This window comes from Bombina bombina, chromosome 2 (genome assembly GCF_027579735.1).
Source record: "Bombina bombina isolate aBomBom1 chromosome 2, aBomBom1.pri, whole genome shotgun sequence".
Lineage (NCBI taxonomy): Eukaryota > Metazoa > Chordata > Amphibia > Anura > Bombinatoridae > Bombina > Bombina bombina.
In genome coordinates this window covers 505,814,083-505,827,014 of record NC_069500.1, presented here as the reverse complement: position 1 = coordinate 505,827,014, position 12,932 = coordinate 505,814,083, and the positions used below count along the sequence as shown (strand labels likewise).

At 41.0% G+C, this 12,932-nt stretch overlaps 1 protein-coding gene across 1 annotated transcript in view; it reads left to right on the top strand.

The window, feature by feature from the left end:
• Positions 1-12,704, top strand: part of LPCAT4 (lysophosphatidylcholine acyltransferase 4) — a 57,841-nt gene extending 45,137 nt beyond the window's left edge. Inside the window, exons 9-14 of the mRNA XM_053702251.1 lie at positions 490-572; positions 713-838; positions 994-1,135; positions 1,751-1,849; positions 1,985-2,138; positions 11,946-12,704. Coding sequence (XP_053558226.1) covers positions 490-572; positions 713-838; positions 994-1,135; positions 1,751-1,849; positions 1,985-2,138; positions 11,946-12,091 — 750 coding nt within the window. The 3' untranslated portion in view covers positions 12,092-12,704. The remainder of the gene's footprint in view (positions 1-489; positions 573-712; positions 839-993; positions 1,136-1,750; positions 1,850-1,984; positions 2,139-11,945) is intronic.
• Positions 12,705-12,932: the final 228 nt, after the last annotated feature.

The following is a 12,932-nucleotide window of genomic DNA, read 5'->3' as shown; positions in this document are numbered from 1 at the left end:
AAACACCTTGTAATTACAAGACATTTCTCTTGTGTTGCTATAGAATATCTTATAAACCATTGTTTTTAAGCAAATTAACATCCTTTTTACTGCAGTCATTTTTCAGAAGCTGAACTCCACGCACCATTTGCCTTATTCGGAGGAGCCAATCTGGGTTTTAGTCCACAGACAGCAAGGCTTGTCACTGTCATAAAGTTTGTATAAAAGACAGTGTTTTGCTGTTATCTGATAAAGCCACTTAGGGACAGATATGTAGCACAGTTAGCCTTGAGAAGTCTGCAGGGTGCATTTCAAGTTTTGAGAATTATAAATTGCTCAATTTTCAGAGCTAAATTTACATCAATAATAAAAATAGTTATGCATAATGAAATGACTTTGCAATATAAGTGTCTTATATAAAGATTTCAAGGTGTTTACTGTCCCTGTTTAAAGATATGAAGGTTTAGTTAATCTTTTATTTATATATAATATTTCTTTCTGTTGTTTCAGTTCCTACCTGTTTATCACCCAACCCCAGAAGAAAAAGTTAATCCTGTGCTCTATGCCAACAAAGTCCAGAAGATAATGGCAGAGTAAGTCAGAGGGGGTACAAGGCTTGAGTGAAGTGTAGAGTAATATATATAGATTGGACAGAGGTGTGATAGGTCAGTAGTAGATCAGTGTATGCAACCTGTCTGTGTGCTGTGCCATTCACTAGGCTTTATTTTCTTAGTGCTCTAGGAAAGCCGGCAACTGAGTATGAATTGATGGGAGATACCCCTGTTACTCCGGTTGGACATTTAAAAGTGGCCCTAGACCCCAAAATTTGGGAGATTGGAAAAATACTACAAAAAGCTGGGTAAGTGACGCATGGAAATCCATTGCCTGCATGTCCTTTTTTATTACTGTGTTTGCAGTAACACAGAACTTGGCAACTCTTAAGATGAGTTTATGTGAATTTAACCAAACAGTTCTCATGTGGCTGGAATACTTTTTATTTAACTTTTTCTGCAGGTTTTCATTTGAAAGTGTGCAGGGATTAATTGACCTCTGCCTGGAAGGGGTCTGTTCTCGTGTGGGATTGGATGAGCTTGCAGAGAAACTGGGTGTGACACAAAGTGATGTCCTTTCTAAAGTGTTCAGTTATTTTCCAAAGGTAAGACTCAAATAGCACTACTTATGCTGAGCCATATATTGATAGGAGAGTTGGGTTGTTTCAGCTTTAGCATCTATCTAGAGACAAGTTTGATAAACTGTCTCTGGTGGTGGTAGGTTGGAGATGTGGTCCCTTGCATATATAGGAAGGCTTGGCTATTATGAATGTGTATGGGGCAGATGGATATAAAAAATTCTATATGGCAGCAAGTAATGCTATTCCTTACAGTAACCTAAATATTGTCATTCTTGAGTCAAACAGATGCTTGCATAATGTTTAACTTTGCAGCTAGTTTGAATTTGTTAGCTTGATTTATTCTGCTAGATGTCTATTTTGTATTGGCTTTTCTATCTTGTTTGTATAGCTAGCTATCTGATTTTCAGTAAAATAATAGGAACACATACTATAATTGATTCCAATAATCTGTGGGATATGCATAGAGCTATATCAAGAAGTAATTAATCCTACATTTTTATTTTGGCTGGCCATTTGTGTTTCTTATATGCAAACCATCAATGTTTCCAGTATGAGCACTGGTTTTGTGGCTAGTATGTGCCATTTGCTACCAGTGATGAAGGGTATATTGTTTTACTATGACTAATATACTTTCTTTAGGATGCTTCAGGGAGGATAGATTTCAGAGAAGTTTCACTGGTACTAGCTGCCCAGGATGCTACACGCTCTGCAGAGGAGTTAGCAAAACTTGCATTTGATGTGAGTATTTTTATAAACTATATCTGTATGGATTAAACACTCCGTAGTATTTTTAGAAACCCCATGTGTGGAATAAAAAAAGAAAAAAAAAGTATATATTTTTTTTTTTAAATCTCTGCCTTCTCCCAATATCAGCTTTTCTCTGCGTGTGATGCTGACGGTTGCTTTCTCCTCTCGTCTGATGGATTCTCTTCCATCCTACGAATTCTCTTGGGCTCGCCTCCTGCCGACTGCAGCAAGGTGTATACAGAGTTGTGCACTCAGTCCGAGTCTCGTGGCCTGACCAGAGGTGATCAAAATGATTAATAATATTTTATCTCTAAATGATTATGTATTCTTATTCCAATGTCCATTTTTAAATTTCAAATGCAAACTAAGAGCACTTGATGATAATAGGGTGCTAGCTGATAAACAATGCTGCCAAGAAAGTGCAGATAACTTTTCTAAACACGTTTATTATTTCTGTACTATTCATCCAATTAAAAACTTAGTAGAGCTTCATATTGTGTGTTTTACAAATGCGTTGTGCCATGGTTAAAGGGACAGTGTACTGTAAATTTGGTCTTCCCTTAAAGGGAAACTAAAGTCAATATTAAACTATCATGATTCAGATAAAGCATGCAGGTTTAGGAGATTTTTCAATTTTCTTACCATTATCAAATTTTGCACAATCTTTTTTTATATGCACACTTTTGGAGCATGTGCAAGAGTTCAAAGTGTATACGTATATTAGTCTGCGATTGACTGATTGCTGTTGCATGATAGAGGCTGCCAGCAAATGGTTTGAAATTCAGAGTAAGTGTTATTGCATTCTCGTCTTATTATGCACTTAATTGTGCAATTCAACTGTATTTAATGGTCCTTTAATGATTTTCTGTGACTTGTTATACCAACTGTAGAATGTAAAATATATGGGAAACTGTATCCTTTAAGTTTCAATTTCTATATGAAATAACTTAATTTAAACCACAATCAATTTTAATAGGTTGAGCTTTTAGGGAGAGCAGACACACAAATCATATATTTCTCTATGCACAATGGCCTCCTGATCTCTGTTGCATAAAAGCAAGTACTTCTGTTTTAAAATGTTAATTTTCAATTACTCTATCTCTTTAACCCCTGACTAGAAGTGTAATTTCTTTGGCAGCTTTTGTTTCTAGCTTGTATCTAAGCCTCTGCAGGCTGCCCCCTTATTTTAGTTCTTTTGACCGACTTGCATTTTTAGACAGTCAGGTTGTGAGCACGTTATCTATATGGCACACATGAACTAGCGCTGTCTAGCTGTGAAAAACTGTCAAAATGTAATGAGATAAGAGGCGGCCTTCAAGGGCTTAGAAATTAGCATTTGAGCCTACCTAGGTTTAACTTTTAACAAAGAATACTAAGAGAAAAAAGCAATTTTTTTGCCCTATCTGAATCATGAACGTTTAATTCTGACTAAACTGTCCATTTAATGCAGCTTGGAAGGTTTGTTTTATTTGATGAGTAATTGAGGCTTGGTTTGCTGCCTTCTGTGTCTGTAATAGAAAACAGCACTGCAGTCTTCATCTTGCAAAGTTTAAATATTATGGGCCAGATTACAAGTGGAGCAGTATTTAACGCTCTCGCACACTAACTCTGGTAGAAGTAAGCAGTAAAACGTTTTCTCTTATGCGCTAACCCGATGCGCGCAAAAAGCAGAATATTACAACTGCATTAACCCATTCCCCCATAGAAGCCAGTGGAGCAAAAAAAAGTTTGGAAAAACCCTAACACTCTACACGCAAACCCGATAGTATATTCTCAAGTGCGCTAATCCAACATGAAAATATTAATTTCTCTTGTTAAGTGTATTCAGTCCACGGATCATCCATTACTTATGGGATATATTCCCTTCCCAACAGGAAGTTGCAAGAGGATCACCCAAAGCAGAGCTGCTATATAGCTCCTCCCCTCCACGTCATATCCAGTCATTCTCTTGCAACACTCAACATAGTAGGAAGGTGTGAGAGGAGTGTGGAGTTTTTATACTTAATTATTTCTTCAATCAAAAGTTTGTTATTTTAAATGGCACCGGAGTGTGCTGTTTTTTCTCTCAGACAGAATTTAGAAGAAGAATCTGCCTGCGTTTTCTATGAGCTTAGCAGAAGTAACTAAGATCCACTGGCTGTTCTCGCACATTCTGAGGAGTGGGGTAACTTCAGAAAGGGAATAGCATGTGGGGTTTCCTGCAGATGAGGTATGTGCAGTAAAATATTTTTCTAAGGAATGGAATTGACTAAGAAAATACTGCTGATACCGATGTAATGTAAGTACAGCCTTAAATGCAGTAGTAGTGACTGGTATCAGGCTGATGAATGTATGTGCAGTAAAGTAATTTTCTAGGAATGGAATTTGACTAAGAAAATGCTGTTAATACTGAAGTAATATATGAGCCTTAACTGCAGTAGAAGCGACTGGTAGCAGGCTTATTGATAACACTACATAACTTTTAAAATGTATGTTTAAAATGTTTACTGGCATGTTATTCGTTTTTGTGAGGTACTTTGGTGATAAATCTTTTGGGGCATGATTTTTTCCACACGGCTGATGTATATTTCTGCATAGAAACAGTTAACTGAGGTTTCCCACTGTTGTAATATGAGTGGGAGGGGCCTATTTTAGCGCTTTTTTGCGCAGTAAAAATTCAGTCAGTCTTCCTGCTTCTTCCTCCTTGATCCAGGACGTCTCTAGAGAGCTCAGGGGTCTTCAAAATTCATTTTGAGGGAGGTAATCAGTCACAGCAGACCTGTGTCAGTGTGTTTGACTGTGATAAAAAACGTTAATTGTTAAATTGATTATCCGTTTTGGGTATTAAGGGGTTAATCATCCATTTGCTAGTGGGTGCAATACTTTGCTAACTTAATACATTTACTGTGAAAATTTGGTTGCTATAACTGATTTGGTTCATTGTTATTTCAACTGTGACAGTTTTTTTTTTTTTTTTTTTGTGCTTCTTAAAGATGCAGTAGCGTTTTTTTATATTGCTTGTAAACTTATTTGAAAGGATTTTCCAAGCTTGCTAGTCTCATTGCTAGTCTGTTTAAACATGTCTGACACAGATGAATCTGTTTGTTCACTATGTTTGAAGGCCAATGTGGAGCCCCATAGAAATATGTGTACTAAATGTATTGATGTCACTTTAAATAAAAGTCAATCTTTATCTATAAAGAAATTATCACCAGACAACGAGGGGGAAGTTATGCCGACTAACTCTCCTCACGTGTCAGTACCTTCGCCTCCCGCTCAGGAGGCGCGTGATATTGTGGCGCCAAGTACATCAGAGAGGCCCTTACAAATCACTTTGCAAGACATGGCTGCTGTTATGACAGAAGTATTATCTAAATTGCCAGAATTAAGAGGCAAGCGCGATAGCTCTGGGTTAAGGACAGAGCGCACTGATGATGTGAGAGCCATGTCCGATACTGCGTCACAATTTGCAGAACATGAGGACGGAGAGCTTCATTCTGTGGGTGACGGATCTGATCCAGGGAGATCGGATTCAGAGATTTCTAATTTTAAATTTAAGCTTGAGAACCTCCGTGTATTGTTAGGGGAGGTATTAGCGGCTCTGATTGATTGTAACACGGTTGCAATTCCAGAGAAATTATGTAGGCTGGATAGATACTATGCGGTGCCGGTGTGCCCTTTTCCCCTCCTCCGATATTTAGGAAAATGTTTCCAATAGACGCCACCACACGAGACTTATGGCAGACAGTCCCTAAGGTGGAGGGAGCAGTTTCTACTTTAGCTAAACGTACCACTATCCCGGTGAAGGATAGTTGTGCTTTTTCGGATCCAATGGATAAAAAATTAGGTTACCTTAAGAAAATGTTTGTTCAACAAGGTTTTATCTTACAGCCCCTTGCATGCATTGCGCCTGTCACTGCTGCTGCGGCATTCTGGTTTGAGTCTCTGGAAGAGGCCATTCGCACAGCTCCATTGGATGAGATTATGGACAAGCTTAAAGCACTTAAGCTAGCTAACGCATTTGTTTCTGATGCCGTTGTACATTTAACCAAACTAACGGCTAAGAACTCCGAATTCGCCATCCAGGCGCGCAGAGCGCTATGGCTTAAATCCTGGTCAGCTGACGTGACTTCTAAATCTAAATTGCTTAATATTCCTTTCAAAGGGCAGACCTTATTCGGGCCCGGCTTGAAAGAAATTATTGCTGACATTACTGGAGGTAAGGGTCATACTCTTCCTCAGGACAAGGCCAAATCAAAGGCCAAACAGTCTAATTTTCGTGCCTTTCGTAACTTCAAGGCAGGAGCAGCATCAACTTCCTCCGCTCCAAAACAGGAAGGAATTGTTGCTCGTTACAGACAGGGCTGGAAAGCTAACCAGTCCTGGAACAAGGGCAAGCAGGCCAGAAAACCTACTTCTGCCCCTAAGACAGCATGAAGAGAGGGCCCCCTATCCGGAAACGGATCTAGTGGGGGGCAGACTTTCTCTCTTCGCCCAGGCTTGGGCAAGAGATGTCCAGGATCCCTGGGCGTTAGAGATCATATCTCAGGGATATCTTCTGGACTTCAAAGCTTCTCCTCCACAAGGGAGATTTCATCTTTCAAGGTTATCAGCAAACCAAATAAAGGAGGAGGCATTTCTATGTTGTGTACAAGACCTCTTAGTAATGGGGGTGATCCACCCAGTTCCGCGGACAGAACAAGGGCAGGGTTTTTACTCAAATCTGTTTGTGGTTCCCAAGAAAGAGGGAACCTTCAGACCAATCTTGGACCTAAAAATCTTAAACAAATTCCTAAGAGTTCCATCATTCAAAATGGAAACTATTCGAACCATCCTACCCATGATCCAAGAGGGTCAATATATGACCACAGTGGATTTAAAGGATGCCTACCTTCACATACCGATTCACAAAGATCATTATCGGTACCTAAGATTTCCCTTTCTAGACAGGCATTACCAGATTGTAGCTCTTCCCTTCGGGTTAGCTACGGCCCCGATAATTTTTACAAAGGTTCTGGGCTCACTTCTGGCGGTGCTAAGACCATGAGGCATAGCGGTGGCTCCGTACCTAGACGACATTCTGATACAAGCGTCAAGTTTTCAAACTGCCAAGTCTCATACAGAGATAGTTCTGGCATTTCTGAGGTCGCATGGGTGGAAGGTGAACGTGGAAAAGAGTTCTCTATTGCCACTCACAAGAGTTCCCTTCCTGGGGACTCTTATAGATTCTATAGAGATGAAGATTTACCTGACGGAGTCCAGGTTATCAAAGCTTCTGAATGCTTGCCGTGTCCTTCATTCCATTCCACGCCCGTCAGTAGCTCAGTGCATGGAAGTAATCGGCTTAATGGTAGCGGCAATGGACATAGTACCATTTGCGCGCCTGCATCTCAGACCACTACAATTATGCATGCTAAGTCAGTGGAATGGGGATTACTCAGATTTGTCCCCTCTACTAAATCTGGATCAAGAGACCAGAGATTCTCTTCTCTGGTGGCTTTCTCGGGTTCATCTATCCAAGGGGATGACCTTTCGCAGGCCAGATTGGACGATTGTAACAACAGATGCCAGCCTTCTAGGTTGGGGCGCAGTCTGGAACTCCCTGAAGGTTCAGGGATTATGGACTCTGGAGGAGAAACTCCTCCCAATAAATATTCTGGAGTTGAGAGCAATATTCAATGCTCTTCTAGCTTGGCCTCAGTTAGCAACACTGAGGTTCATCAGATTTCAGTCGGAAAACATCATGACTGTGGCTTACATCAACCATCAAGGGGGAACCAGGAGTTCCCTAGCGATGTTAGAAGTCTCAAAGATAATTCGCTGGGCAGAGTCTCACTCTTGCCACCTGTCAGCGATCTACATCCCAGGCGTGGAGAACTGGGAGGCGGACTTTCTAAGTCGCCAGACTTTTCATCCGGGGGAGTGGGAACTTCATCCGGAGGTCTTCGCTCAACTGATTCATCGTTAAGGCAAACCAGAACTGGATCTCATGGCGTCTCGCCAGAACGCCAAGCTTCCTTGTTACGGATCCAGGTCCAGGGACCCGGGAGCGGCGCTGATAGATGCTCTAGCAGCCCCTTGGGTTTTCAACATGGCTTATGTGTTTCCACCATTTCCGCTGCTACCTCGACTGATTGCCAAGATCAGACGAGAGAGCATCGGTGATTCTGATAGCACCTGCGTGGCCACGCAGGACCTGGTATGCAGACCTAGTGGACATGTCGTCCTGTCCACCATGGTCTCTGCCTCTGGGACAGGACCTTCTCATTCAGGGTCCTTTCCATCATCCAAATCTAATTTCTCTGAGGCTGACTGCATGGAGATTGAACGCTTGATCCTATCAAAGCGTGGCTTCTCGGAGTCGGTTATTGATACCTTAATACAGGCTCGGAAACCTGTTACCAGAAAAATTTACCATAAAATATGGCGGAAATATTTATATTGGTGTGAATCCAAGAGTTACTCATGGAGTAAGGTTAGGATTCCTAGGATATTGTCTTTTCTACAAGAAGGTTTAGAAAAGGGCTTATCTGCTAGTTCGTTGAAGGGACAGATTTCTGCTCTGTCTATTCTTTTACACAAACGTCTGGCAGAAGTTCCAGACGTCCAGGCTTTTTGTCAGGCTTTGGCTAGGATTAAGCCTGTGTTTAAGACTGTTGCTCCTCCGTGGAGCTTAAACTTGGTTCTTAAAGTTCTTCAAGGGGTTCCGTTTAAACCCCTTCATTCCATTGATATTAAGCTTTTATCTTGGAAAGTTCTGTTTTTGATGGCTATTTCCTCGGCTCGAAGAGTCTCTGAGTTATCTGCCTTACATTGTGATTCTCCTTACCTGATTTTCCATTCAGACAAGGTAGTTCTGCGTACTAAACCTGGGTTTTTACCTAAGGTAGTTTCTAACAGGAATATCAATCAGGAGATTGTTGTTCCATCATTATGTCCTAATCCTTCTTCAAAGAAGGAACGACTTTTGCATAATCTGGACGTAGTCCGTGCCCTGAAGTTCTATTTACAGGCAACTAAAGATTTTCGTCAAACATCTTCCCTGTTTGTCGTGTACTCTGGACAGAGGAGAGGTCAAAAAGCTTCGGCAACCTCTCTCTCCTTTTGGCTTCGTAGCATAATACGTTTAGCCTATGAGACTGCTGGACAGCAGCCCCCTGAAAGAATTACGGCTCATTCCACCTGGGCCTTTAAGAATGAGGCCTCTGTTGAACAGATTTGCAAGGCTGCAACTTGGTCTTCACTTCACACTTTTTCAAAATTTTACAAATTTGACACTTTTGCTTCTTCGGAGGCTGTTTTTGGGAGAAAGGTTCTACAGGCAGTGAGTGGTTCCTTCCGTTTAAGTTCCTGCCTTGTCCCTCCCATCATCCGTGTACTTTAGCTTTGGTATTGGTATCCCATAAGTAATGGATGATCCGTGGACTGAATACACTTAACAAGAGAAAACATAATTTATGCTTACCTGATAAATTTATTTCTCTTGTAGTGTATTCAGTCCACGGCCCGCCCTGTCTTTTTTAAGGCAGATCTAAATTTTAATTAGAACTCCAGTCACCACTGCTCCCTATGGTTTCTCCTTTCTTGTCTTGTTTCGGTCGAATGACTGGATATGACGTGGAGGGGAGGAGCTATATAGCAGCTCTGCTTTGGGTGATCCTCTTGCAACTTCCTGTTGGGAAGGGAATATATCCCATAAGTAATGGATGATCCGTGGACTGAATACACTACAAGAGAAATAAATTTATCAGGTAAGCATAAATTATGTTATTTCACATCCCAATGATCTTTACATAGCAGAATATGTTCTAATTATTCATAAATACACATACAGTATCCCACAAAAGTGAGTACACCACTCACATTTTTGTAAATATTTTATTGTATCTTTTCATGTGACAACACTGAAGAAATGACACTTTGCTACAATGTAATGAGTGTACAGCCTGAACAGCAGTGTAAATTTGCTGTCCCCTCAAAATAACTCGACACAAAGCCATTAATGTCTAAACCGTTAGCAACAAAAGTGAGTACACCCCTAAGTGGAAATGTCCAAATTGGGCCCAATTAGCCATTTTCCCTCCCCGGTGTCATGTGACTCATTAGTGTTACAAGGTCTCAGGTGTGAATGGGGAGCAGGTGTGTTAAATTTGGTGTTATCGCTCTCACACTCTCTCTCATACTGGTCACTGGAAGTTCAACATGGCAACTCATGGCAAAGAACTCGCTGAGGATCTGAAAAAAAAGAATTGTTGCTCTACATAAAGATGGCCTAGGCTAAAAGCAGATTGCCAAGACCTTGAAACTGAGCTGCAGCATGGTGGGCAAGACCATACAGCGGTTTCACAGGACAGGTTCCACTTGGAACAGGCCTCGCCATGGTCAACCAAAAAAGTTAAGTGCACGTGCTCGGCATCATATCCAGATGTTGTCTTTGGGAAATAGACATATGAGTGCTGCCAGCATTGCTGCAGAGGTTGAATGGGTGGTGGGTCAGCCTGACAGTGCTCAGACCATACGCCACACACTGCATCAAATTGGTCTGCATGGCTGTCGTCCCGGAAGGAAGCCTCTTCTAAAGATGATGCACAAGAAAGCCTGCAAACAGTTTGCTGTAGACAAGCAGACTAAGGACATGGATTACTTGAACCATGTCATGTGGTCCAATGAGACCAAGATAAACTTATTTGGTTCAGATGGTGTCAAGCGTGTGTGGCGGCAACCAGATGAGCAGTACAAAGACAAGTGTGTCTTGCCTAGTGTCAAGCATGGTGGTGGGAGTGTCATGGTGTGGGCCTGCATGAGTGCTGCCGGCACTAGGGAGCTACAGTTAATTGAATGAACCATGAATGCCAACATGTACTGTGACATACTGAAGCAGAGCATGATCCCCTCCCTTTGGAGACTGAGCAGCAGGGCAGTATTCCAATATAACGACCCCAAACACACCTCCAAGACGACCACTGCCTTGCTAAAGAAGCTGAGGGTAAAGGTGATGGACTGGCCAAGCATGTCTCCAGACCTAAACCCTATTGAGCATCTGTGGGGCATCCTCAAACGGAAGGTGGGGGAGCGCAAGGTCTCTAAAATCCACCAGTTCCGTGATGTTGTCATGGAGGAGTGGAAGAGGACTCCAGTGGCAACCTGTGAAGCTCTGGTGTACTCCATGCCCAAGAGGGTTAAGGCAGTGCTGGAAAATAATGGTGGCCATAGAAAATATTGACACTTTTGGCCCAATTTCGACATTTCCACTTGTTGTACTCACTTTTGTTGCCAACGGTTTAGACATTAATGGCTCTGTGTTGAGTTATTTTGAGGGGACAGCAAATTTACACGGTTATACAGACTGTACACTCGCTACTTTACATTGTAGCAAAGTATCTCTTTTCATGTGACAACACTGAAGAAATGACAATTAAAATATTTACAAAAATGTGAGTAGTGTACTCCATTTTGTGGGATACTGTCTCTCTCTCTATCTATCTATATAATCTCTCTCTCTCTCTCGAGAGAGAGAGAGAGAGAGAGAGAGAGAGAGAGAGAAAAGAGATGGTGATGATGATGATAGACATATATATATATATATATATATATATAAAAATATTGCACATGTCAAAGGGGGGGGGGCGCATGGCGGCCCTGGGTGGTGCATGTCTGGTTAATTCCGATAACTAACTAGACTCCTCCGTGCTAACTAGTTATGCGACCCCGGCATTGTTAGTTGCTTTGAGTATGTGGTTAGTATAACCCTTTACCAATAAATTAGATTTTGAAATTGATTATTTGTGTGCTGGACAGGTTAGCCTGCCTCTTGTTCTGCCTCTTGGGCAATATACACACTTTATTGCCTAAAGTGTGTTCTTATTTATAGTCTTATAATTTTATTAAATTAACCCTGTGCACCCCTATCTTGCAAATATTTGTAAAGTAAGATGGAGAAAATACTTTTTATATAAATATATTCTCTATGTGCTGAAATATATATATATATCATGTTTACTTCACAGCAGCAATAAAGATAGTTTGTGCATAACTAATCTGGCCCTATGTGTCTTAAACTGTATGTTATTAAAAATATTGCTGATTTAACCTCCTTCTCCATTTTCAGAGGGGTTTATGCGTTTTGCCATTCGTCATCCTTGTTACCGTCACCTCTTTTTGTTTTACCTGCGACCACCAGCTTCAGGACGGAAGAAGCCTCGCCGTGTCCAACAGAATGGGGGCTGTGCTGGGAAGCAGCCAAAGGGGGATTGATAGAGTGAGGGAGAGGGGTGTTTTAATGGGGGAGAGGGGAGGTGGGGGGATATGGCATATAAAAAAAGTTTTTATTAAGAAAGGTGGGGGTAAGTGAGTTATACTCTGCAGATCTTAATCATAAACAAGATGGGTCTGTTTAGAAGAGAAATGTGGTCCACTAAATAACGAAAAGAGAGTGATATTCAACGTGATGGTTTGCAGGGGCATTTGCTTTGTTACACCTTAAGAATTCCTCACTCAGAATTTTATAAAATTATGCGTCCAAATTTTATTGAATTCAGAGTAAGAAACCATACTCTGATTAATATTAGAAGTGATGGAACAATGCTCTCCAATTATTGGAAGCATTCAGTGTTATGGGGTTATGCACTGATGAGTTGCTTATAACCAATATTCTGCAGGTTTTTGGTAAAGATAATGTGAAGGAGCAATACACTACATTGATAGTAGCATAGAGGGGTATGGGTGCAGGTTTGGGGTGGTGGCACCCCAAATATTTTAGCTCTCAGGGAATCAGCCTCCCCTTCCCCCAAAGAATTTTACATTTGTATCTTATTTACACATTCTGTTTATGATTGGTCCCGTGTATTAGCGGCTCTTGTTATGGTTCTGAATGAAATTATAAGTATTTTTCATAAAAAAAAATGTTTGTGTGTGTGCTTTATTTTGATGTGTAAATGCTACTGTATGCATTTTCAGATCAGGCATAAAATGTATTAATCAAGCTTATGATTAGAGTTAAGTATACCTGGTTTAGGTAGGGTTATTTAAATATTGTTACATCAGTGGACTTGGGGTCTTACAAATCCATATGTCATTTATATGGTTATAGTAACGA